Here is a 24387-nt window from a genome sequence, read left to right on the forward strand (position 1 = left end):
CCTTGCTTGATTGTACCTGTTTGTGCTTGCACTTCGGCCTTGCTATGAGACCACGCCAGACCAGCCTGCTGAAGAGATATTAGAGACACATGAAGGATAAGACACATGGAGAAGCAAGTGTCCCCAGGTGACAGCCAGCCAACCCCCTGAAGCCACTTCCAACTGACTGCTGATTCACAAGACAGCCAGACTGAGATCAGAAGAACTGCCCTGCTGACCCCAGCGGAAACTGCCAATTTGCAACATCGCAAGCCGCATAAATGGTTTGTTGTTTAAGCCTCTCACTCAGTGTGGCTTGTTATGCAGCAGCAGCTAACTGAATCCTGACTGATATTTGAAATAAATATGAGTTTTTTCTTTTAAAAAGAAGTTGAAGGTTAGAAATCCACAATTGGTATGGTAGCTTCATAGTCATTAAGGACCCAAAATCCTTCTATATTTATGCTCCAATACCTTTAGTCCATAGCTTTCTTCCTCAAAGTTGTCTCATAACCTAAAGCCACTGCTAGAGCTCCAGCCATCACATTTGTGTTCCAGACAGGAACACAAGGAGGGCAAAGAAGAAGCCTCTTTAAAGAGTTTTCCTGGATGCCTCACCCAATGACTAGCAGCTTGATTCTGATTGGCTACCCTTAGTTGCAAGGAAGGCTGGGCAATGTAGCCTTTTAGCAGAGCACACTGCCACCTAGAATAAAATCAAAGTTACCATTTAGTAAGGAAGAACAAAGGAATGGGTATTGGGTAGGCAACCAGCAGTATCTGCCACAGCATGTGTGAAATCAAATTCCAAGCCTGGAACCCCAACATACAGCAGGATGCAAAACTGACCACATGTCATGCTGATTTCTCAGAGTTCATAGTGGCGGCTTTGACCTACAGTAACAAAGTGTAAGTTTTGGGCAAAAGATCTGAGTGGAATATCATGAGTTTGCTGATCTCCTGGACCCTTCTGCGTATACAGATGGAGTGTAAGTTTTAGTCTGAGACGTTGCTGCTCTTAGTCTGGGGCAGGTGCTTGCTTTCTTGCTTGCTTGCTTCCTATATATTTTTTATTGAGATATAATTCACATAAAATTCTCCATTTTAAAGCATACATTCAGTGATTTTTCAGTGTATTCACTATGTTGTGCAACGATCAGCACTATCTAATTCCAGAACATTTCCGTCACCCCAAAAAGAAACCCCGTGCCCATTAGCAGGCGGAGCAGATGCTTCCTTTAATCCTCCTCTCCCCAGTCTGAGGTCGATTCCAGAGCCTGACTTGTCACAGGAGAGGGTGTTTGAGGTCCTTGGACAGCACAGGCTCAAATCCTGGCATGCTGGAATACTTTTTTGAATCTTCTTGGGAGAGCCAAGGAGAAGGTCATGGTGCGATTTGTGAGGGGCAAGGAAAAGAGGGCTCCACAAGGACACTTCAGAACCCAGCCGCTCCCTGCCTGGGCTGCCTGTGAGCCACCTTCCTGCGGGGAAGGAAGGAGGCTCCGCAACAGCTTCCAGTACTACGGGGCACTGGGCAGTGACACCCTGAAGTACGGCAGCAGTTTTAAACACTCTGTTGTGACAACAGATGTTGGCAGGGGCTTTTTAGATCTGCTTGGCATTATTCGATGTGAAAAGGATGGAGGGGATGCAGAACTCACATTTATTAAAGGTCTCATGTGTTCCGAATACAAACACAATCTCGTTTTTCTATTTGCAACTGTCCTGGGAGGTGCTAGACCCATTTTACAGAAGGAGGACCTGAGGTTCACAAAGAGAGGTAATTTGCCCTGAGAGTAAAGCCAGAATTTCAGAAACCAGTCTGAGTCTCAAGTCTCAGCGATTTACATTGTGCTATGCTACGGGCACCTGTGAAATTCCACCTGACCTTGCCCGTAGCAGGTAGAGCCACTCCCTAAGAGGCCTAGTTGTTGCTGCCTGTGGGACAGTGACAGAGTGACAGTAGGAGGGGGCTCAGCATGGCTCTGGGCTTCTCAGAGCTGGTGGGAGCTTGGGGTGAGCTTCCCCCCCTTCCTCCCACTTCCTTTTCTTTACTCAGGCAAAAAGGCTGTTCAAGAAGACTATAGGACCGGGGTCTGCTCCTCACTGTCACCAGGAGTGCTTTTTTCTGACTGACTGGCCAGGCTCCCCATCAGTCCTCACAGTGCCTCAGGAAGCAAGGGGAAGGCAGCTGTGGGATCCTGGCTGAACAGAGTTCAGGTAAAGCAGGCACGAGAATGAGTGGACTGATGGGGAGGCTGGGGTGTCACAGGTCTGAGCACAGAGCTAGAGGGGCAGGGAAGAGCCAGAAGAGGATTGTAGGTTCTGCCGTTCTCTTGCTTAAGGGGGTCAGCGTGTGTATGTGTCATCGAGGTGGGCAGGGAAGGGGAGGGCTGTGCGTGTGGGGAGAGGATATATATGCTGGTGTGGCTGAGATCTTGGATCCGAGGGAGCCTCACATCCGGGAGCCAGGCTACTGACAGCTCTCAGGTAGGCAATGCATGAGAACCCCGGCCCGAGACAAACTGCTGGGAACCTCGGGAAGGAGCAGGGCAGCGGGGTCTCCCTCCTCAGCCTCTCTCCTTTGTCCAGTGTGAATGCAGCTGGCCTCCTGTGAGATGATTTCTTCGTCTTATTTTCAATGCTCAGATGGAGGGAGGGAGGAGGCTTGAGGTTTTTATCCTGAAGATAGATGCAGAAGAAGAAAGAGCCGAACTTGGAGATGAGGAAAAGTTTTGCTTGCCTAGATGTGGCCCCTACTTTGTCATTGCTGTCTGTTAAAAAAAGGTAGCTACAGGAGTGAGTTCAGGGGAGAGACAGGCTTGGGGGTGGGGGCTGCTTTTCAGGGCGGCTCCGGGAAGCCCCCAGGCACCCTTGTGACTAATTTCTCTGTGAGGCTGACTTCCTTTCCTTCCCTCATATTGTGTTCAGGCTGGTTTTCAACGGGTCATTGAATTTGATTTGGATTGGGGTTTTTAATCCTGAGGGAACCCTTCTCCCATATGCACCAAATAGAAATTGCGGGAAAGTCGGACCCGGGGCATTGTGCTGAACCCGGAGTGCTGTGCACGGCTGATCGCGTATCGCATCGCTGTGTGTGAATTCCACAGAGATTTCTACAGGGATGACCTTGGTCTCCCGGAGCCTGAGTCATTCTGAGGGCTCTTCTCTTCCCTTGAGCCTTTCTCTTCCCCACTCATCTCTCCCACCTCAAGGTCCCTGCCGGGGTCCTGTGGAACACGACAGGCAGAAGTCACCCAAACTCTCGCTGGCTCTTTCTCAGCCTCCTTTTCTCCTTCTCCCTTTGTGTCCCTCTCCCTACGTGTCTCGCTCCCCTCCCTCCATCACCCATCCTCTCCTCCCCATCTCACTCTGAACATGGGCAAGTTCTGGGGGAATTTCAAGGAAGGCAGGATGATTTGGGGAATGGACTATTTAAAGCAAGCTGCTTTAGACTTAAATACCCTGATCCTGGGCTTAAACATCTGTGTTTCGCTTCCTCAAGCAGCCCATAATTGCCCCAATTATAACCAATAACATTGTTCACGAGACTAACAAAAGATGAGCTTTGCATGGCATTCGCCAGCAAGCCTAAACCAGAGTTTTCAACAGAGAGGGGAAAAGTAACTGCCTGGATTCTTATCAAAACCTCCCCAAAAATTGCTGCTCTTTTTCACTGCCTGTGGGTGGCTGCTTGCACGCACACTCCTTTCTCACATTTATGAAGTGTAGCAGGGAAATATTCTACGTTTCCACGGATGCGGTGATACCTTTAACAAAAAGGTTTCGTGTTCCCATGTGCTTCTGAGTCTTCCGCAGGGTCCCTGGCACACCTGTCCCCAAACACCACCTTATTAATAGGAGCGCCTTCCGCTGTTCGAGGTGCTGCCCATTGAGAGCACCGTGGTGTGGCCTGGGGTTATTCTGGGAGTGCAATTTTGTTCACGGGGTGGCGGCCCCTGCTTTATCAGCTGAAGGCTGAGGGTACTTGGATCTCCAGAGAATGCTAGAGATTTTGCATTGTCAATGAAGGGAGTAATTTCCAGATTAGGCTCAAACCCATGCTCTCTGGAGCCTGTAACAGGAGCTGTCACAAAGCCATTCCATATTCAATCAATCAAGTATTTATCTGTTCCACTCCACAGGGCAGGGGAGGCATGGGGGGGGATGGGGGGACTCTGGTGGATTCAGCAGAGGTGATAATAGCCCCTTAGTTCGTACGACCATTTCTATCTTAGAAAACGCTTTCACACCCATTATCTCCAGCAACAGCCCTGCGAGGTGGTGTCATTATCTCCACGTTGCAGTTGGAAACTGAAGCCGAAAGGTTAAGTCATTTGTTCAGGATGCGGCAGAGAGAGGACTGAGTCCAGCCGCCCCAGCTCCAGCACATCTTCGGCCTCAAACCACGGGCGCTGACGAACTAATGGGGTTTGGGGTGGAGCAACACAAACACACAGAAACAATCAGAGGACGATGCCAGGCCGGCTGTAATTAAGTCCTAAATTGCATGGTCCAGACAGCAAGTGCTGGAGGGATTCTGGGGAAGGAACACTCTCCCCAGGGATCACAAGATTGGAGCCAGGCGGGGAAAGAGGCAGAATGAAGATGGGTCAAGGGGTTTGGAGAGAAAGGTGGCCGCCAGGGCAAAGGCACAAAAGGAAGGTAAAGGAACTAACATTTAAAACCTACTATGCGGCATGCAGTGATCTACACCTGTCTACAGGCTCATTTCGTGCCGAGACACACATGCACGTACACTGTCGAGATGTGAGGTGTAGGGTGTTCTACACTGTTATCAACACGGCACAGGGAGCCTCACCCCAGCCACCCAGTTCCCAAAGCTGGCGGAGGGACCTTCGAAATCTACCTGCCCTGGGTCTGAGTTCAGCTACTCACCAGGTATCTTAGGCAGGGGTTGGGCCCTTCTCTAAAAACAGGAGTCCTCACGACAACAGTTGCAGTGGCTTGAAAGGCTGGGAACGGGATAGGCAAACCGGATTTTCTAAACACCTTTATTTGAATGCTTGCGGGTGCTCCCATGATCTAACATGAAGATTGCCTTCTAACCGCTAACCGGCTGTGAGGTTTGGGGCATGCTATTTTGGGGGCCAAGCCAATTTTCCAGGCATCTCCCTAGGTAGGCTACATCACACTCAGTCTTAACTTCCCGTGATCCTCTGGTTTTCCAGATACTGGCAGCTGCCTCAGTATCACCAGCTCTGAAGGGCCTGGCTTGGCAGATGAGGGGTAGAGCCTCCCTTCCAAGAGTCTGCGAAAATGTCAGTGAATCACCACACAGCCCTCCCACCAGGGCTCAGAGCCGAATCCCCTCTTTGCACACTCATCCTGTGCCCTTCCCCCACCCCCACTCCCCATTTATCCTCTCATTCATTCAGCCAAGAAACAGTCACGGCATTCCTCACAGCTGCCTCGCAGTGCCCAGTGCCTGGAGAGCAGACCAGCCACACTGCCCTCGGCCTCCTCAGAACTCACGACGTCACTACATGTTGTCCAGTGGTCTCCAAAGGGCTGTGCGTGCCCGAGAAACCACTGGGCTTCAGAACACTGAGGTGTTATTTTTTCTTATTGTTCTTAATTTTCACTTAGGTGGGTTTTATAACGTATACGACCTGTAAATAAATAAAGAACGGATGCTCTAAAATTAATTGCTAGTGGTACAAAGTTTAAAAAGTTTAAAGAGTATTGGTCTAGATCCACTGCTCTTTTGCTTATCCTTATTTTTAAATCTTGTTCAAAAAAAAAAAATGAACGATTTCATGATAAAAGTAGATAAGTGCTTTAAAATTTTAATTATTTTGACAGTATATGTGGAACCGTGAGCCAGAATCAGGGAGATCAAAGTTAAGGGGTATACCTTTCCAACTTGTGGCAGCCCTGGTAGAAAATGTGTCTGTTGACCCGTCCAGGCCCTCGCCCGAGGCCCCGGCTGGACTGCTGTGATGGCCTCGGTCCTGCACTGCCACGAAGCCGCTTCCTCACGAAGCCCTAATCTTCTCTCCCTCATCCCTCCTTCCTTCCTGCTTCCCCTCACTGGGAAAACCCAAATATCTGGCCACTTATAAAATCGAAATATTAACCACCTAATCCAACTGCCTCTTTTTTGGAGAAGGGGAAACTGAGGCCCAGAGAAAGAAAGGCCTTGCTCACGATCCCACAGGTGTCAACAAAGCCGAAGCTTGAACCCAAGACTCTGGTTTCCACGCACAGGGCTCCTGCCCATTCGCTGCTCGGGCACACTTGGTCCATGTAGGGTGAGGGATCTGCTTTGCCCTCCATCTCCTCTATGCCCATCCCTTCCTTCCAAGTGGAAATTTAGAGCAGAAAAGGGACCTTTTTGAATCTAAATGTATTAGAGGAAGAAAAGAAACTAACGACGTCTCCCACAGTAAAAGCTGGTGAACCAGGAGAGTGCAGGTGTCCTGTCTGCAGTGGGTCAGAGAAATGAGGTGCGTGGGAGACGAATCCCTGTGCTAGCGGGCAGTGAAATTTTCTTCTATGAACTGAGCAGAGGCGACAATAAAGGGGGGAGCCCAGAGTTCAGGACAAAAAGAAGTCCTCGGAATAAATGAGGGCCTTAGAACGAATTCACCTACACAAAGGCACACAGATAGCTACAGAGACCATTGAGCAGTCTAGTGAGAGCACGAGCCTGGAAATCAGATGGGTTTGAGTCTCAGCTCTGCCACCTCAAGTTACTTCTCCTCTTCAAGCCTCAGTCTTCTCAACTGTAAAATGCAGACAATAGCACTTACCCCATAGTAGGGATGCTTACAAAGCGAACAGCATAGTGCCTGGCACATAATGCTCCACACATAACAGTAAAATGATTGCTATCAAGTACAAACAGAGATCATCCCGATGAGATTCCACCCACATTTGCAAGCCTTCCCAAAGCAGAACCAGTGCACAGAGTCTGTGGTTCCCCAGAACACACGATTCAAAGTCAAAAGACCTGAGCAAGTCCTACTGGCTCTGTTTACAAGCTGGATGCTCTTAGACAAGTTGCTTCACCTCTATGAACTTATGTCCATCCCAAAAAGGGAGGGTAATATTAACCCGAGGTTATAGGGTTATATATGAAGATAAAAATCTTTTGTAACCTGTAGAAAACAGTATCTACACATCTGGTTGATGAAAAGGACGTACATGCCTCTAGCAGGAAGGCTGCCCTGTTTGCCATCTCCACGAAAAGCACCAAAATTATAGCCTCTCTCATAGGTCATAAGACAAAACTCAGTTAACTTTTAGCTCTCACTAAAGCATCATATGTAATCCTCCAAACAGATAAGCAGCTAGCTAATTACATTGTCCTTGGAAGCAAGATTACATGCAAATAGATTAAGGCTAAAACACAATGGTACTTTATCTTTATAAACAGTGAGGCACAATTAAATGTATGAGGTGTCATCACGGAACTTAAAGGTAATCAAACATTTCTTTATTCAATATGAGACGTCCAGATCTCTAAATATAATAGTATCACCACATCGAAGTGCTGGCTGAGCTTGGCTCACGAAGTGAAATACAAGTCATGGAAAATTCAAACATACTTAGGGAAGTTTTAGTTACTGATGGTCACTGTCATACAATAAAAACCAACCACCAACGCCACCACCACAACAAAAACTTCTTGTTACCCCACTTGAAAAGTGGGCAGTTGAGAAGATTGAAGCTTGCAGAGATGAGATAATTTGCCCAAAGTGGGCAAGTTATAAAGTGTAAAGATTAAACATAAACATAATTCGTGAATCAACTAATTACTTGCTTTCATTTTTAATTGCCATTAACTAATATACAGAACTAAAAAAAAAAAAAAACATAGCTGTTGTCAAGCCTTCTTAAAAATGAAAAACGTCTATCGTGTTTTCAGTGAAGTTTAAAATTTATCTTAACCTCGAACACACTTACGTGGGGTATTGTGAGGAGTACCAAAAAGCACAAAATGTTGCCTTTGACAGGATAATTACATATAGTTTGAGCTTTCACTTATATTAATCTCATTAAATGTCGCAAGCCACCTGTGAGAAAGAAAGACGGCGTGGTCATTTCAATTTTAAGGATTCTTTGAATTTTAGAGAAGAATGAATAGCTTTGAGAATGGGTGCTTTTTGAATAACAGGTGGAGTCACTTGTTAAAAATGAGGGTGCGATTTAGAGGGGAGGGTCGGAAGCCTGGAGACAGCACGGAGGTGCGCCATGGACCAGCGTGGAGGGCCGGGCCAACGCAGGTGTGTTTGATAGGTCACCCAGATACCAAGCCACGGAAGGCCCACATGTCACATGCAGGAAGGCTGCCAGATAGAACGCGCGCTGCATGTCCCAGGAGTTCCTCTTTTTTCGCTTCACCCTGAAAACCCATTTACACAGAATTTGAGAGAAGAGATACCAGTTAATCCACCAAGCATTTCCCAAACGTGCGAGTCGCTGCGGTGAAGGCAGCTCGTGAAAAATCTCAGCCGGAGAACATTTCATTAACGTCTGTCACAACTTATCAGCTCAGCCTATGCAGATATTATGTACTGCAGTTTTGTATTAGGAAGGCGAGAAACCAGTCCCTTTCTCCTTGGTTTCCCTTTCTTCTGCGACATACAGGGACTGCCATCATGTGGCCATAGAGAGCACAGCCATGCCATTCTGAATAAATTCTACAAAAACATCTCCGGACTAGAAAGACTGAAATTTAGTAGAATAAGAAATATAAAGGCAATTCCCAAATTAAACAAAGACATATCCAGGCATTCTTCAATTTAAGACATTTGCTGTTTAGAACTTAAGACGTATTTTCTCTTCAAAGGGCCCTGTAAGTGGTGATGGGCTTCCACAGCCCGTCTACCAACATCTATACGACCCACACAAACGCAGCACGGAAACACTACTTCAAACCACCCCTCACGGCCATTTGTAACCAGTCTTCTACAAGAACGGACATGGACTTCCAGATTAGGGTGGCATCGTGCCTTGCTTTGGAACAAAACTGATTCCCATCTCTCCTCACTCTAACTGAACAATGAGCTGATAGATACTTTGTCAGTGATACAGGTCCTGAAGTGGCTCCTGGGCCATGAGCACACCAGGCCCCCAATGAGACAGATACCCCTAGACATGCCTCAACTCTGCCTTTGCTAAGGTGAAGGAAGAGGGCTTTTGAGATAATCCACTGTCATTTACCAAACTTTATTGAGCACTTTCTAAGTGTCTGACCCTAGGCTGGGTGCTGGAAATACAGAGAACCATAGAATGCGACCTCTGCCTTCCAGGAAGTCACAGTAGGAGAAATACACACATAACGCTTAGCTCACAGTATAGTGTGATAAGTGCCCCGCGAAAGACAATGAGAGTATTAAGGAATGAAGGCGAAGCCCTGGGCTCTTTCTTTCATAAGCTTGTATAAGGTACTTGTTATGTACCAGATGCTATTTAAACTGCTTACAAACATCAACCTATTAATCACCATATGCTAGAGGTACTATTATTGCTCATTTTACAGATGAGAAACTAAGAGGTTGAGTTGCAGGTCTGATGGAAGAGTAATAAAGGCAACTAATTTTGTTTTTCTACATTGAACTCTTAGTACTAACGTGAAACTTACAGTGAAATGCACAGAATTAAATTTAAATTCAATTTGGTACACGTATACATCCCTGTGGCCTACACCTGAATCAAGAATATACACTATTTCCAGGAAGTTTCCTTGTTCCCCTTTCTATTTAATCCTCCAAGTAAATAGAAATGAATGGTTCTATAGGGGCCCAATATGATGTAATCCAAAGAAATAAATTTTTGATTCAGAAGGCTTGATCACAGGACAAATATAAAGAGGAACAGAGAAAATGTCACATCTTTCAGGCAATCCTCCACAGGGAATATAAACTACTGATCAAATAATCATTGGAGCTATTATCTTAGAATAGCTTCTTTGTTCATTTTTCAATACAAAACTCCATGTGCCTGGTCCTGTGCTTTTCATGGAACATGCCAGCCCTGTGCTCAGGAAGTTAGCAGGGGAAACAGATAAGGAACCTGGCCGATGATTCCTGGAAGGTGGCATTCCTGGCCAAGGCAGGGCAGGCTGGGGAAGATGAGATGAAGTACAGGAGTCATTCGGAAATCTCAGATTTTACACCTCTCACTCTCGCACGGCACTTTGCCAAACTTCCCTTACAGGTCTCATCTTCGCAACAGCCCTGTGACAAGACAGGTGCCACCACAGCCATGCGTTGCTTCATCCCAGCGATGTGTTCTGGGAAATGCATCGTTCAGTGATATCATGCTCGTGTGAACACCGCAGGGTGCACTTACACAAACCTAGAAGGTATAGCCTACGACACACCTGGGCTATGTGGTATAACCTATTGCTTCTAGGCTACAAACCTGTACAGCTTGTTACTGTGCAAAACAACGCGATTAAATCAAGCACAAGAGAAAATGATACCACCAAGAGACGAGGCAAATACGAGATGCATGAGGCTGCTGCCGGTGTAAAAGACATACTGTTTAGAAAGCGAACTTTTTAATAAGCAGAAAGAGTATACTCTAAAATAATGATAAAAAGTACAGTAAGTACATAAACCAAGAACATAGTTGTTCATTATCATTATCCAGTACTATGTACTGTACATAATTATATGTGTGATACTTTCATACAACTGGCAGCTCAATAGGTGTATTTACACTGGCATCACCACAAACACGTGAGTAATGCAGATCAAGAGATGTGCACTACCACATGATGATGGTTATGATGTAGTAGGTGATGGAAATTTTTCAGCTCCATTATAATCTTATGGGACTACTGTCCATGTATGCAGTCCGCTGCAGACCAAAATGTTGTTATGTGCCATATGACTATACTCCCCTTTCATAGTTATGAAAACAAGCTTGGAGAGGTTGTCTTAAGATCACACACTGGTAGGTTGCAAAGTGAGGACTTTGCTCCCTAAAAGTGTTCACGCATATCGAGGCCACCAGAGTGGCAGGAGTCACAGGGCTGCAGGGGTGCTTTTCCCAGTGGCCCAGACACTAGCCTCTGCACACACATCAGGCCTGGCTAACAGGAGCGGGCCACCTGTGCCCTTGAGAATCCACTCCCTCCTGAGAGCTGAACCTCAGGCCCAGGAACTGTCCCCTCCAAAGAATGTCTTTCCTGCATCCCTTGCGTGAGGGTCTCCAGACCCTATTGGCCCCCACGGAATAGCTGTTCTAATTGCTGCCCACCCTTCCCTTGTGTTTCAGCATCTTGCACCCCACTCCTGCACCATGAAAATCCTGCTTTCTGACCTCCTGCTGCTCAGCCTCTTCTCCAGTGTGTCCGGCAGCTGTCAGAAGGACTGTCTGACCTGCAGAGAGAAGCTCCGCCCAGCTCTTGACAGCTTCAACCTTGAGGTAGGTCCAGGAGCGACCCTCTCTTATCCTCCTTCTCTCCCTCCCTCCAGAGCAGACCCAGAATGAGAAACTAAGGCCTCATCCAGAGGTCATGTGACTCAGTGTCACATGGTGGGTAGGAAACAGATTCCTATTTGAGCATCTGCTGAATGCAAACCCTGTCATCTTTACACTTTAATGTGTTCAAATAAAGACCTGCCCATGCTGCCATTTTGTTCTCATTATTAAAATAGTGCGTACTAATTTTAGAGAATTTGCCAAATTAAAGAAGTTTTAAAAAAAAAAAGCAAATTAAAATCACATTTAATATCACTAGTCAGAGAAAGAATTCTAGTTTTTTCACTTGCTATATTTTACCAGGATAAATTTCCCATGTTATTAAGCTTTATTTTACTTCTATGAATACAGTATAATTTCTTTAACCATTCCTCCTCCTGTTGAACATGGATGTTGCCTTCTATTTTTAATATTACAGATAATTCTACAATCAATACCTAAATGCTTTTTTATCACTTTAAATTTTGATATTAAGGTGCAAATCTGACATTATATTTCTTTTCATTAAATAAGCTGCTTTCTCAACTACTTTTATTTCAGTTTAAATAGTTATCCCCTCCTATTAAATCCAATGTAACTCTGTTACTTTTTTTTCTTTGGTAGTCAAATCAACTTCTTTCAAAAGATGCTGTGTTTCAAACTCTTCAACCTTTAAAAACAACCAAAAATAACTACTATTACTTAAGGCAAGGGTACAAATATAGAAACCAAGAATTTGCGTTGGTCTAACACACTAATGATGAGCAGACACAGACCCCACAGACCCAAACAGCGAGCTCTTTCAGCCCGCGCCCAGTGGTTTTTAAAGCCCGTTTTCTGAACAGTAATAACTACCGCATCATGACAAGCATCCCGAGATAACCCATTCAAAGTTGATCCCTCCATCTCATTCATCCGTCGTGGTTTTCCTGAGCACCTTCCATGTGCTGAGCATGTGGCTAGGCCAAGGAATCCAAAGGTGAACAGATGGATGCATTTTGCAACTAGTGGAAGAGAAGAATCCATAATCCTTCCACGAGAGAGTAATTTCTGGGCACTGGGGAAGCACAGAGCCGCGGACCCAAACCTAGTCTCGAGGGGCAGAGAGGGCTTTTGGAGGAACTAAAGTCTCTAAGAAGATTTAAAGACAAGTAGGATTGAAGAGGCAGGGAGTGAGTCCGAGGTGCCACCGGTAGCGGAGGGAGGCGCGGGAGTGGAGATGGGGCGCATGTGCAAACGGCTATAGGCGGGAGCCGGGCGGCGCATAAGGAACTGAGAACAGCCGAGTTCGGCTAGAGCACAGAAGGCCCTCACATCCTTTCCGTGCAGCCCAGAGAGGTTTAAAATTCATCCCTGAAACAGGTTTTTCGGTCTTAGTAAAGAGAACAGAGAACATATAAACCAGTGAAGGAGCTGATTAAGCAATAATCTCATAATCGCCACGCTGTTGAGGTTCTTAGGTCGTAGCCTAGACCAGACTGAAGGCTACGCAAAATTCCTGAATCACTAGCTTTAACTGCAACCCTTTAATTCCCATTCAAAAAAGCATCAGGACTCGAAAAGATATTTGTACGCCCATGTCCACGGCAACATTATTCACAGCCCCCAAAAGGTGGAAACAACCCAGGGTCCATCAACAATGAATGCGCAGACAAAATATGATATACACACAATGGAATATTATTCAGCCTTAAAAAGGAAGGAAATTCTGACACATGTAACGAGATGGATGGACGAACCTTGAAGATATTATGCCAAGTGAAATAACTGAATAAAAAGGACAAATACTCTATTATTCTACTTACACAAGGTACCTAGAGTAATCAAATTCACAAAGACAGAAAGCAGAATAGTGGCTGCCAAGGGCTGCGGGTTGGGAAAAATGGGGAGCTAGGATTTGATAGGTATAAAGTTTCAGTTTGGGAAGATAGAGAAGTCCTTGAGATAGACGGTGGTGATGATTGTACAACAATGTGTATAGTCTTAATACCACTGAACTATATGCTTAAAATGGTTACAATGATAAGTTTGATGTAACGTGCATTTTACAATTTTAAAAAAGCATTAGAAACTTAACTGTGAGGATAATCCTGAGCCTCATGTATTTTTTACAAAGTCAATCATTCATGGATTTACTGATCTCTTTGTAACAAACGTCACACCTAATCGTGAAGCTCTAGTGTGCCTTCTTACCCCCTTGGACACAATGACCTTGGGTTGCCCTGTACTAGGAAGTCAGAGGCCAGCAAGTCCGAATTCTCTCCAGGCCCTTTGTTGCCATCTCAGGCTCCCTCTTCATTCTCCCCACCTGCCTCCCATCTGTAGTCCTGTCCCTTCTCTTCCTCCTTCCGTTGTAGCACTGATTTTCCTACTGGGCCTTGCCCTCTTCCCCCTCTCCTGCTTGCTCTTTCCTCCCCCTCACTTTCATGTTTCTAGAAAGATTTCAACTTTGACTCCCCCTTGCGGCTGCTTAGCTGCTCTCTCAGAGGTCACCAGCAGCGCCAGACTACCAAATCGCCAGACTTCGATCTGCAAGCTTTCGCCTCCTTGTCCTCTCTTGGTGAACTTGCCTGGCGTTCTTCCCTGCCCTGACTCTTGCTTTTCTGTCTCTGTCGGGCTCCTGTTCCCCTCCCCACGCCCTAAACAAAGTGACAGCCAAGATTCACTGTTTCTTACCTCCATCTACTCTCTCCAAGACGCCATTCCCACATCCAGGTCTTCATCTCTCCCCATGCTGCAGGTAAGTCCTAAAGATAACGCTCTGCACCTGCTCCTACTGGGCTCCAATCACTTTCTGCGGTTCCCGGAAACTCCGCCTTCCCGCCCCTCCGGAAACTTGCCTTACCATATTGCGCATGTCTCCCACCTTGCTGCTTGTTCTTCAAAACCCTGATTAAGTTTCACCTCTTATCAGAATGGCTGCTTCTCCACCTGCCCCCAGTAGAATGAGGCCCTCCCTCCTTTGTACTTAGGTTACTTGTATCTGCTAGTCTCTCACTATAAGGTATGAGCTTCCTTTGCTGATGGTTCTGGGGATCCCCCAATGTAGCCCCAGTGTGAGGGACCGCACAGTTCAGTACTCAATAAATATGTCCCATGGAAATTGTAAAATTGTGAGCCTTTTAGTCTCCTGACAGGTAGGTCCACTGCAGATAACTGCAGGATTTTTACACTGGTGTCTTTCAAAACTGGTAAAGAATTTGGACCATGTTTCCATGGCTTAATCTCTGAGATCCAGACAAGACTATTACTTCTTTGAAACAAGTTAGAAAATGGCCAATTATAGCCTCGCAATGAGGGATAAACCCTTGGCAGTGCCTGCTGACCCCTAGAGGACCTGGCTGCCTAGCCATTTCATTTCTAGTCTGTATTCACTTTTAACCTATTTTTTTAAAAGTTTTATGTAACACCTAGAATGTAGGCAACCACATCTCATTTCCTAATCTTGTAACTCTTGAGTGTGTCCACTCTCTAAATGATGAGGGGGGCTCAGATATTTTAGCAAGGGCCACCTTCCCAGTCTTCCACCAAATTGTGTAATCCTGAGCAAGTCCCAGGACTCTCTGGACCCCTGGCTCCGTCAAGAATTTCTTAATTTCTCACTCCACATCCAAGTATGGCTGGCTTTTTGTTAGGCTATAATTTTCGTTGGTGAATGACTCACACACCAAACCCATTGCAATGTCCTGGGCTTTCACTTAATTGTGAATGGTACTTACCCCATCAGCTCGAGCAGAAAAAAACTAGATTCACTGAGTTGTTTTAGAAATAAAGAAGGCAACCCCAAAAAAAAGATCTAGGGAATTTTATTTAAAACTTCCTTAAACTCTATGAATAGCAAAGACACTGTCTTTATTAAGGCTTTCTATCCTCATTACTTAAAACCCCTTAGTGGTTGATTTGTAATAGGAGTTTTTTTTATATGTTTTTCTTTTGTACTGTTCATCTGCCGGCCTACTAAAGTCAGTCCTCAGATATTCTACCAGATCCTCCTAAAGCAAATAGCTCCCAAATTTCTCTTAGAAGTGGTTTGATTCTTTAGCGGAAGAAACTTGACAACCTTCTTTTTCCTTCTAGTCGGCTCAAGTGCTTGTTTCCTAACCTTTGACCCCAGACATCCAAATGTCCCTGTGCTCAGTTTCCCCACAAGCCCAGCTTTACAGATCAATTTGGCATCAATCTGAGACTTTCCAGATGCTCATCCACACTCTGGCTTAATATAACCATGTCGTCAGTGTGGGCTGTGAAAGTGTATCCAGCTCACTTAATAGGCTATTAACCCGTCTCTGGAAAGAGGCTGGTGGGTCCCTCAGACTGGAGTGTTAGGCATTAAGCTTAGATGCCCATCTGGTGCGACAAATGCTACTGTGAATTTGGATTCCTCATATTTTCCCAAAACCTTCTCCTAAATCACAAATTGAGATGATTTTGTTAGTAACTAATTCATCTAACAGTATGTCAAGTCTTGGTACAGGCTATGCATCTGGTTGGATCATAAAATTTCATTTTCTCTGATTGACACTCAATCTAATTACCATCTGGGCTTAGAAACCCAGGAGCTCACAGACGATCTAATAGCCTTAGGTTTAACAACTTCCACCTGTTCCTGTAAACTGACGAGCAGAAACAATTCAACAAGCATTTTAAGGCTCCTATTATGTGAGGATTGGACCAGGTGTACTCAAAGGTCCATTTCACCTCTGAAATTCTACGCGCCTACTGTATTTCCCGGTGTTGTCCATGCTTGCCTGTTTTCCGCTTGACTCTGTAGGGTACTATTTTTCAGACTCACCGCTGTGGACATTTTAGGCTGAATCATTATTTGTTGTGGGGGCCATCCTGTGCCTTGTAGGCTGTTTGGCAGCATACCTGGCCTCTACTCACCAGAAAGCAGGGACATTCCCCTACCACTGTGCGAAAAACAAAAATGGCTACAGACATTGCCAAATGTCCCCTAGGGGCGGCGGGGGGGAGCAAAGTCACCCCCAGTTGAGACCCACTACTCTCGAGTAATAACCCAGGAGGATTATGATCTGAAAGAACGTGTTACAAATTGGTTCCACCTGGTTTTCTTCAAAGTGTTTCAGGAGCAGGTTAAGTGCAGACAATGTGACCTTTTCTCGGACAGAATCTCTGCCCACGGTGTGATGATTTCTTCCTCCTCAGAGCAAGCTCAAAAGCAGAATTTCTCATAGTCCAGCCTTTGAATCACCTGGGGTGCTTGCTAAAAATGCAAATTTCTGGGCCCCACCCTTGGCTTACTGAATCAGAATCTCCAGGGGCGAAGCCTAAGAATTTGCATCCTAATAAACTCCAGGATCCATTTTTAAAGAACACTCAAGTTTGCAGCTACCACTGTTCTAAAGTCTGCCCTCTCCCCATGTATGGAAGTTGTCTATTAGCCCTTCATACTCAGTGACACTGCAGATGTGAAAGAGTGGTTTCTCTCCGTATGCCTGCCGCGTTGGCGCTGACCACGGATTACTGCTGCCAGCTTCTCCGAGGAAAGTCTAAATGGAAAAGACATGCTCCGAAAAACCACAGCTTGACTCTCAGAGGTGCAACATCACCACCTCCGGCTAGCAGGTGGGCTTGGCAAAGGGTGCACCTTGCACACTTTACCAGCGAAGGAGAATGACTCTCCCAGTGGATTCTTTCTCTTCTCTCTGGCCCAACAATTTTGAAAATGAGCAACTTTCCTATCAGAACCTTTTGTTTTAGTCTCTTAGGATCCTATCCTCCCATTAAATTCCATTGATTCCTACTGCAAGCACGCAGTTCGTTGAGTAGATGTCCTGTGATGGAACTTGAGAGAGTTAAGTTCTTACTGAGCTTGTACTGTTATCTAACAGTGTCATTTTGGACACATGACCGAATCTCACTGTAACCCTTGAACATGGACAATATCAATGGTTTCCAAATCTGGGCAAATTTCAGAATTAACTGAGCTTTGTAAAAATAAGTTCTAAGCCTTGGCTGTATTCCTCAGAGATCTAATTGGGGTTTGAAATTCTGTTTTTGTTTTTTTTAAAGTGCTGCCGATGATTTGTATTCACACCCAGGCATGGGACCCATTGGACCAGGTGCTGCCTAAGGTCCCCCTGGCACTAGCATTCTATGCAGTGCTTTGCTAATGCACTAGAAGAGTTGGGGCCGCTTCCCTGTGTGGCCAATGAGTGACTTCAACAGCAGATCCTCTCCTCTCACCTGTTGATTCTCTTTATTTCTCATCCTTGCTTAGAGCCCCGTTTTTTTGTTTTTTTTTTTTTATCTCAGGTATTAGATACTTAGAATGCACATGGACTCTCCCTAAACCTGCATCACATGGGGAATAAGGTGCCATTCAGAGAGAATTCAGAGAGAGACAGAGAGACCAAGCAGAAGGACAGACTTGTAGTGGGGAAAATATATCAGATAAGATTAAATAATATTGTATGTCAACTTTAATTGAAAAAAATGTCTAATTAAATTTTTAAAAAAGAATTGAATTCTCCTGCTAGTAACAAAGACTTAATGGTGGCTTAGAAGAAAACAGAGATCTGATTCCCCATAAAGAAGTCAAGAGGTCGACAGTCCGGGGCTGGTATGGCAGCTCCGCCACATCACAAATGTCCCAGACTCTTCTCCGTTTCACCATCCTCATGTGGCTTCAATCATATGACTTCCATCCTCAGAGTCGCCTCATGGTTTCAAGATGGCACTAGCCAAAATGTCTACACACTGAGCAGGGAGCTGAAGGGAGGAGAAAAAGATGTTCCTCCCAGCTAAGTCAGCCCCCTACTTTCCCAGAAGCCCCACCTGGTCACTTCCATTTATACATCATCAGCCTCCTCTGGCTACAAAGGAGATTGGGAAACATGCATGTTCCCTTCGGGAAGAAAGCAAGTATTTGTTAGTAAGGAAGAGGGGAGATGGTACGGAATGGGCAATGGGCAGCCTCTGCCCAGCATGGAAGGCGGGCTTCATTCTTAACAAATTGCATTTAAAGTGCAGGTCAGATATTTTGATGGAGACACCAGACAGGGATCAGAGAATTGTCTGGAGTTCAGGAGTGAGTGATCAGGGGCTGAATATATAGACCCGGGATGCCCTGAAAGAAGTGACAGCCAAAATCACAGATATGAACAAAGTCGCCAAGGGGCAGAGTGATAAGAAAGGCAAAAAGAAGTTTAAAGACAGAATCTTGGGAACACCGTGGGCAAGGAGCACAGTCTGAGAGGGGAGCGTGATACCACCAAGAGTTTTCAGGAGGGTGTGGTCCACATTGCCAAAGGCTGCAAGGTCAAGAATGAGGGCTACGCAAGACCATCGGACCTGGTGATTGGGAAGTCACTCGTGGTCCTCAAGAAGACAAAGTTAATGGAGTGGACGGGATGAGGGGAGTTGAGTAAACGAAAGATGCTGAAGACATGAAGGAAGAAGTGTAGAAGTCCGGCAGTGACAAAAGAGGTGACGTGAGGGTCAGGACAGCAAGGCTTGGAGAAGTAGGATTAAAGGAGGGGTTTTGTGGAACAGCGTGTAAGGTGTATGATCTCAGCTATCTGCACATCTCATCCATGGTTAGGGATCAGGTTGGAAACCTTGCCCGAAGAGGCATCTGTGCCATTCTGAACACCTGGGTGAGCATTTTTGCACCCTAGATGGGGGCTACTGGGCACATAAACCAGTGTTCTGATGTCCCGGACCTCCCCAGACAGAACAGTGCCCTGCAAGCCAGGCAAAAACTTTGAGGTTTGATGAAAACCTCTGTAGCTTCCCACTGACTACGATGGCAAGGTCAGGCTGAAGTGGGGTTTTCAATTGGCTAAGGCAAAAAACTCAGGAGAATCTGGGGTAAAGTCAAGATAGCAAACAGGAAGAAAATTTGGAGTCAGAGACTTCCAAGAGACCCAATTAGAGATTCGAACAGGGGAAGTGGGGCAAAGGCAGGACCAGTCAAGAGGGACCGGGAAAACACTGCCCTTAGGCTCGTGGTCCAGATAAGAAGTGGGAGATGCCTGGAGAGACAGAGCAGTGATGGAAGTTCCCAGGGGCCGGGCAGGATTGTGTCTGATGGTCCCTCTTCCCCACCTGGAACCAGATTGCCCACCTTGCCCACATCCCAAAGGGCCTTATCTCCATTTTCTATAAACAATGCACAGATAGTCATGACTGGTGTGTGTGGGATGAAAATTAACGTGAAGATCAATTGATCTTTACCTAGTGATCTTAAAATAACCATGCAGATTTAACTACATGCTTCGACATCCCCAATTTCTTAAACCAATCTGACCTCCCCCAAGACTGATAACAAAATAAAATTCTTTTTTTTACGGGTGACCATCATGAGCTTTGTCTGGCTCCAAAAACCTAACTAAGGCTCTCACAGCATGCAGTTTTAGTGCACGCATCCTGTGTTAACTTCCTGTGTCACCTGAGGTAAGTTAACCTCACCTCTCTGAGCCCTGGATTCCTTCATTTGCGAAATGATAGAGCTGGGCCACATAGTTATCTGTTTCTTTCCAACTCTGAAATTCTATGAACTTAACTCCATGTTAAACTGCTGCACAGTATTGATAATGAGATGCTTCAGAATCACTGGCATTAATACAGATGTAGATGATAGAGGGATTTTATCTCTTCAGTGCCTTGGTCTAATAGACATCTCCCTGGTTCTTCTCCCTTCCTCCCACCTCTGTCTTTGCAGGTGTGCGTCCTCGAGTGTGAAGGGAAGGTGTCGACCAGCCCTCTCTGGACTCCATGCACCAAGGTCATGGCCAAGGGCTCCTGGCAGCTCAGCCCTGCTGACCCAGAGCACTTGGCAGCTGCTCTTTATCAGCCAACAGCCTCCGAGATGCATCTGAAGCGAATGCCCCGCATCAGGAGCCTATTCCAAGCACAGAAAGAGACAGAGCCTGGCATGGATGAGGCTGGAGAGATGGAGCAGAAGCAGCTGCAGAAGAGGTTTGGGGGCTTCACTGGGGCCCGGAAGTCAGCCCGCAAGTTGGCCAACCAGAAGCGGTTCAGTGAGTTTATGAGGCAGTACCTGGTCCTGAGCATGCAGTCCAGCCAGCGCCGGCGCACCCTGCACCAGAATGGTAATGTGTAGCTGGAAGGGGAGCCTCCCCCAGCTGCACCATCCACTTCAACCCATGAGTGAGTTGGGCAGGAATGAGCTGGGAGCGCAAAGAAAACTCATATACCTGACCGTCTCAGCACAAAAGGCCCGCTCACTTACCCCACTCCCCCCATCCACACAGTACCTTAAGGTGTTCAGCTCCTGGGAGGCCTGGGAGATAAATTCACCCCCCACCCTGCCTCCTGCCTACCCCTTTGTCTAGGGAGAAAAGATTTTTTAGGATTGCTCCTTAAGGCTGACTACTGCCATTTAGAGACTGGTTACTATGGGGATAATAGTAGTAGGTTAAGATAACTAATTCCTCTATAGCTCTCCAGGAGCTTAGTTACTATGGGGACAGTTAAGTGGACCAATCCTCCTATCCAGTTACCATGGCGACCATTCAGCTCACCTTTCCTTGGAGACTATCTCTAAGAATCGATAGCCGGACCTACCCTTAGCCATTTGCAAAGAGTCTGATTTCTGTAGTTTTAATATTACTATATCACTTTCAAAGACAACTTTGCTTACCAGAGGGGAGAGTGAAGGGGGGGAGGTAGGCGGGGTAAAGGGGGTCAAATATGTGGTGACAGAAAGAAATCTAACCATGGGAGGTGAACACACAGTGTAAACATATATACGCCTTACTGTTAAAGTGTATAGCTGAATTTCGTTAAACAATGTCACCATAAAATAGATAAATTAATTTTTACAAAAGACAGCTTTGCTGTCCCTCCCCCCCCCATATCTCAAAGTGACTGGGTTCCGTGGAAACCTTGAATCTCTCACGCTCTCTCCCAGTCAAGGAGTTCTCGTTAGGACCAGGAGCTACATTTCCTGCTTGTCTTTCTTCCACCTGTCATGTGTCCGTCCTATTACCTTGCCAGATGGACTGATTCTTTGCAGTCAATAACATCATCACAAAAATAAAATAGAAATAAATAAATAAATAAATAACATCATTGCTGAGCAAGGCTTTGAGAATTTGGCCCAACTGACCTAACAGCTTTCAGAATATGGACTAAGGGATCGTCACCGTCCCTCACTTTCCGCTTCTTTCCCAGGGCCATTTTTCTTTTCTTTTGTTTGCATACTTGCCTTTCTCTCTCTCTCCCCTCTGTTCCATTCTTACCCCAGGGCCATAGGTGTATGTACCTATAATACATATCAGATAATAAACATCAGGGACCCTAATTTACTGCCCAGTCATTACAAACTTAACTTTCCTCAGCCCATCAACATACTATACATAACCTTGAGTGGCACAGGAAACTAGCACAGTGGAATCTTCTGAAAATCTAAGAAAATCCATCAAGCGTTTGTGCCTTCATTCATGTATGGGAACATGATCCTCTCTCAGACCTCTTCTTAAACAGTCTAGAAACTTGCCCTAACAGAAAGAACGAATCGGTTGGTCAAAAACATTCCCAAAACCTTACCCAAGTGGGGTTTTCCCTGACTCAGAGGCATGAAAGAAAAAAGCCTGCATGTGCTGTTTTATTTTGCATCCAGTCCATCAAAAGTAGCCAGATAGTAAATAATCTCCTTTCGAAGTATATTCTTTGGCACTCACATGGCGGCATGAGGCCGCTCACACAGCTCTTTGCAGGTAGGCCAGTTTGTTTGCAAGAGGTCCATCACCAAACACGGACATATGTGTCAGGTTGTGAGAAGGATGTCGCGTTTATTTTAGCCTAACATCTAATCTCCGAAAGCCCTGAATTAACCTACACTGTTTTTTAAGTCATACTCCTGGGTCCTTAACAAGCATTCTGTTTCTTCCTAAGCCGTATCTGCACAGTACCTAACAATAAATCTTTCAGAAGTAGCACGTATTGAATTCTTTCAAATCTTAAAGACATTCTTCTTCAAAGTGGCTCTTAAGGGACACTGAAGCTCATGTCTAATTCTGAACTACAACCATTTTCTTTACCTAAAGACAGTTTAAATCAGCCACATTAGCAGGAATCGATTTATTTAAAAAAACAAAAACAAAAACAAAAACGATTTGAGCCCCTATTCAGGCAAATAGTTTTTCTCATTTTCTATTAAGCTTCCAGCTGAGAGGCACTGAAACAAAACTGGTAACTAGCTTCTGACTGCTGCTTTGTAAACTTCTTGATGGAAACGCTGAAAACATTAGTCGGCCCATTTGGATTTTATTGATTGCTTTCCTTTGTCCTTCTGTAACCACCTATTTCGTTTGTCACATATTATGGGTTGCTGAGTTCCAACATGAACGTGCATCTGAGTCCATGACAGGCGCCTTGAACCCTGTCTTTATTCACCTGCGCACACCCCAACCATCCCTATACATGCTTGAGAGTTCTCCGTCTCGGGGGACTCCAGTTGGCAGAGCTGATTTGGACTCTTGAGCTACCCAGTGCCAGTCTATACTGATAAGGCTGGAGAAAATGGGGCCACCTAACACTAGAATGGGCTAAAGAACCCTCTTCAGAAAGTGTGATGATGTGCCAGGAAGGAGGGACACTGGGTACAGGACCAGTCCTAGACGGGATGGTGAGAAGGGCACAAGCAGTCCGGGTATCGACCACCCCCTTCCCTGCCCCTACGCTGCCTCCGCTCCTCTGCTGCCCCAGCCCTTGACCCTTCTAGACAGCAGAAAACAAGCAGATTCGTTCAGGGTGAGGATGTAGTGAAATTAGGCTCAAAGAGCACTTGCAATATGAGAGCCATAAACGAGGGCATGATTTAGCCTCAAGAAATGAATTACTACACACGGATTCCAAACACCAGTGATAAGAGAACTGTTTCTGGTCAGGGGGCCTATCCTGTGCCTTTCTAGCCCCAGCCCACAGACCCCCTTCATCCTGTCATTTGTGCCAGCAGACTATATAATAGTCTACATATAATAGTGTACACACACACACGCACACGATCTCCAGGAAAAGCAGGTGTGTAGAGAGAGTTAGGGAAGCCTTCTGAATGCTTTAGGGGATGTTTATTCGATGGGTAGCTTTTCTTTGCCTCCTTCTCATTACTCAGTCACTAGGGCAAATAGAATTGAAGGGTCAAAAAGACTACTCGCTTTGCCATTTTAATCAACTTCTGTCTCCTCAGGTGTCCAGGTGACCCCCAAAACCGCATGTCTCCGGCCCCGGAACTGCCGACTGGGCATCAGGATCCCTTCCTCCCCAGGGCACTGAGGCAGGCTTTGCCTCCAGGTGCCCAGCCCAGGGCGCAGAACCTCTGTCTGGCTGTCTTTCCCTCCCCCTCCCCCCTCCATGGCATGTTTCGTGACAACCCTGTCGCTGCATCAGAGTGTATTTTTGTAATCCCTCCAGCTCCCCTTTAAACAGCCCCATCTTTCCTTCTCACCCGCCTCTTCCCTCTTCCAGGGGTGGGTTAAAGGAACAGGACATCAAGCCTGGGGTTTTGACTTGTCACTGCCAAAACTTGTTTGTAAAAGAGCTGTTCTTTTTGACTGTTTTAAACAGATATTTCTCCATTAAACTTCTACTGAGCAAACGGTTAATAAATTGGTCGGCGGTTTTTAAGTGGAGTCTGTGGAGCAGCACAGACTCCAAACATACCACCAGCACTGCCCCTCTTGGGAGACAGGCACAAAAAGTTCAGGGCTCTGCTTTATGTAAAGTATGACGGGCAAGATACGTGAGCATGAACACCCGACCGAGTTGTGTCCCCAGATGCAAATGGATGGACTCATGGGTGGGACAGAGGGGGTAGGGTTCTCAGCAACTCCTCACAGCACGGTCAACATCACCAGCAGGTCCCGCCCTGTTTCTGACTCAGTAGAAACCTGCAATTTCAACAAGTCCAGGTGGTTCGGGGCTTACTGGTTTGGGATCGCTGGATTGTGACGCGAGGTAAGGGGCAGGGCGCAGGCG

At 46.0% G+C, this 24387-nt stretch overlaps 1 protein-coding gene across 2 annotated transcripts; it reads left to right on the plus strand.

Moving 5' to 3' along the window:
• Nucleotides 1–2244: 2244 nt before the first annotated feature.
• On the plus strand, nt 2245–23942 carry PNOC (prepronociceptin). 2 transcript variants are annotated; one of them, XM_016144657.2, is made up of 4 exons: nt 2245–2469; nt 11236–11385; nt 20108–20498; nt 23600–23942. In XM_016144657.2, exons 1-4 carry the CDS (start codon nt 2398–2400, stop codon nt 23683–23685), a joined length of 699 nt encoding a protein of 232 aa, XP_016000143.2. In that variant the 5' UTR covers nt 2245–2397; the 3' UTR covers nt 23686–23942. The 2 variants fall into 2 exon arrangements, with proteins under 2 accessions (XP_016000143.2, XP_016000145.2); XM_016144659.2 differs by having other exon boundaries at nt 2248–2469; nt 20108–20556.
• Nucleotides 23943–24387: the final 445 nt, after the last annotated feature.

Source organism: Rousettus aegyptiacus, unplaced genomic scaffold (assembly GCF_014176215.1).
Source record: "Rousettus aegyptiacus isolate mRouAeg1 unplaced genomic scaffold, mRouAeg1.p scaffold_m13_p_16, whole genome shotgun sequence".
In the NCBI taxonomy this organism is placed as follows: domain Eukaryota; kingdom Metazoa; phylum Chordata; class Mammalia; order Chiroptera; family Pteropodidae; genus Rousettus; species Rousettus aegyptiacus.